Source organism: Etheostoma cragini, chromosome 6, assembly GCF_013103735.1.
Source record: "Etheostoma cragini isolate CJK2018 chromosome 6, CSU_Ecrag_1.0, whole genome shotgun sequence".
Classification (NCBI taxonomy): Eukaryota; Metazoa; Chordata; class Actinopteri; order Perciformes; family Percidae; genus Etheostoma; species Etheostoma cragini.
This window is the reverse complement of record NC_048412.1, coordinates 28610547-28611586: the sequence shown is the minus strand read 5'-3', so window position 1 is coordinate 28611586 and position 1040 is coordinate 28610547. Positions and strand designations below refer to the sequence as shown.

The window sequence follows — 1040 nt, the reverse complement described above, 5'->3', positions numbered from 1 at the left end:
GGAGACATTTTTAAGACAGACTAACAGGTCTTTGAGGGTCAGAATTCTAGCTGATAGACAGGTGTTCAAATACTTATTTGCAGCTGTATAATACAAATAAATAGTTTTAAAAAATCATACATTGTGATTTTATGGATGTTTTTTTTTAGATTATGTCTCTCACAGTGGACATGTCTCTCACAGTGGACATGTCTCTCACAGTGGACATGCACCTACGAGGACATCAGACCCTCCATGATTTCTAAGTGGGAGAACTTGCAAAATAGTAGCGTGTTAAATACTTATTTTCCTCACTGTACATTGCACATGAGAATTTAAGGTTTTTATCCAACTTTTTGGTACTAGACTAATAAAATATATAGTTTTCTGGGTCTACTAGGTGGTGGTCTCTTCATCTTCCTCCTCCTGATCCCGCTCTAGCTCTGTCTCTCTCTGAATCTTCTGTTCCAGAGTCTCCTCCACAGAGCTTCTGATTGGCTGCTCACCGGTGTGATGATGGAGGACACGCCCACGGGCTGTTTGAGGAGGAGGATCTTTCGGTCTTTGGCGGCTGGCGGGACCACGTCGCCGTACACTCGCCGGGCCTCCTCCGAAAACCACTCCAGGAAGGAGGCGGAGTACGCAATCTCCCCGAGAGACTCCTGCAGGGGCTTCCCCTGCAAGAAACAGTTTCACAGTTTGTTTATGGACCCAAATACTAAAAAAGTCTTTAGGACACAATTACTAAAACTGCCGAGTAAATTCGCAAAATCCTGGACCAGGGACACAAGTCTTCACAATGCAAACCGCAGGAAGCATACTCAGTTCTTGGGGATTTAAGTAGCAGATATAGGTGTCTGGCAACAATATTGAAAGGAACCCTACAGAGATAGGAGGACATCTGGATCTGGATACCCCTTATCTTGTCCTCTGGGGACCCAGAGACCGCTTCTAAAGGATCCCTGCAGAGGCCCTTTAGCGGGAATGCATTTGACTGCGGAAAGGGGTCTGTGGGACCAGCATATCTGCACCAAACTCCATGTAAATAATCACTACTTTTA

At 45.1% G+C, this 1040-nt stretch overlaps 1 protein-coding gene across 1 annotated transcript in view; it reads right to left on the bottom strand.

Annotated features, from left to right (window-relative positions):
- The window catches only part of aldh5a1 (aldehyde dehydrogenase 5 family, member A1 (succinate-semialdehyde dehydrogenase)), a 9128-nt gene that overhangs the window by 5276 nt on the left and 2812 nt on the right, over window positions 1-1040 (bottom strand). The window contains exon 3 of the mRNA XM_034873645.1: window positions 422-656. Coding sequence (XP_034729536.1) covers window positions 422-656 — 235 coding nt within the window. The remainder of the gene's footprint in view (window positions 1-421; window positions 657-1040) is intronic.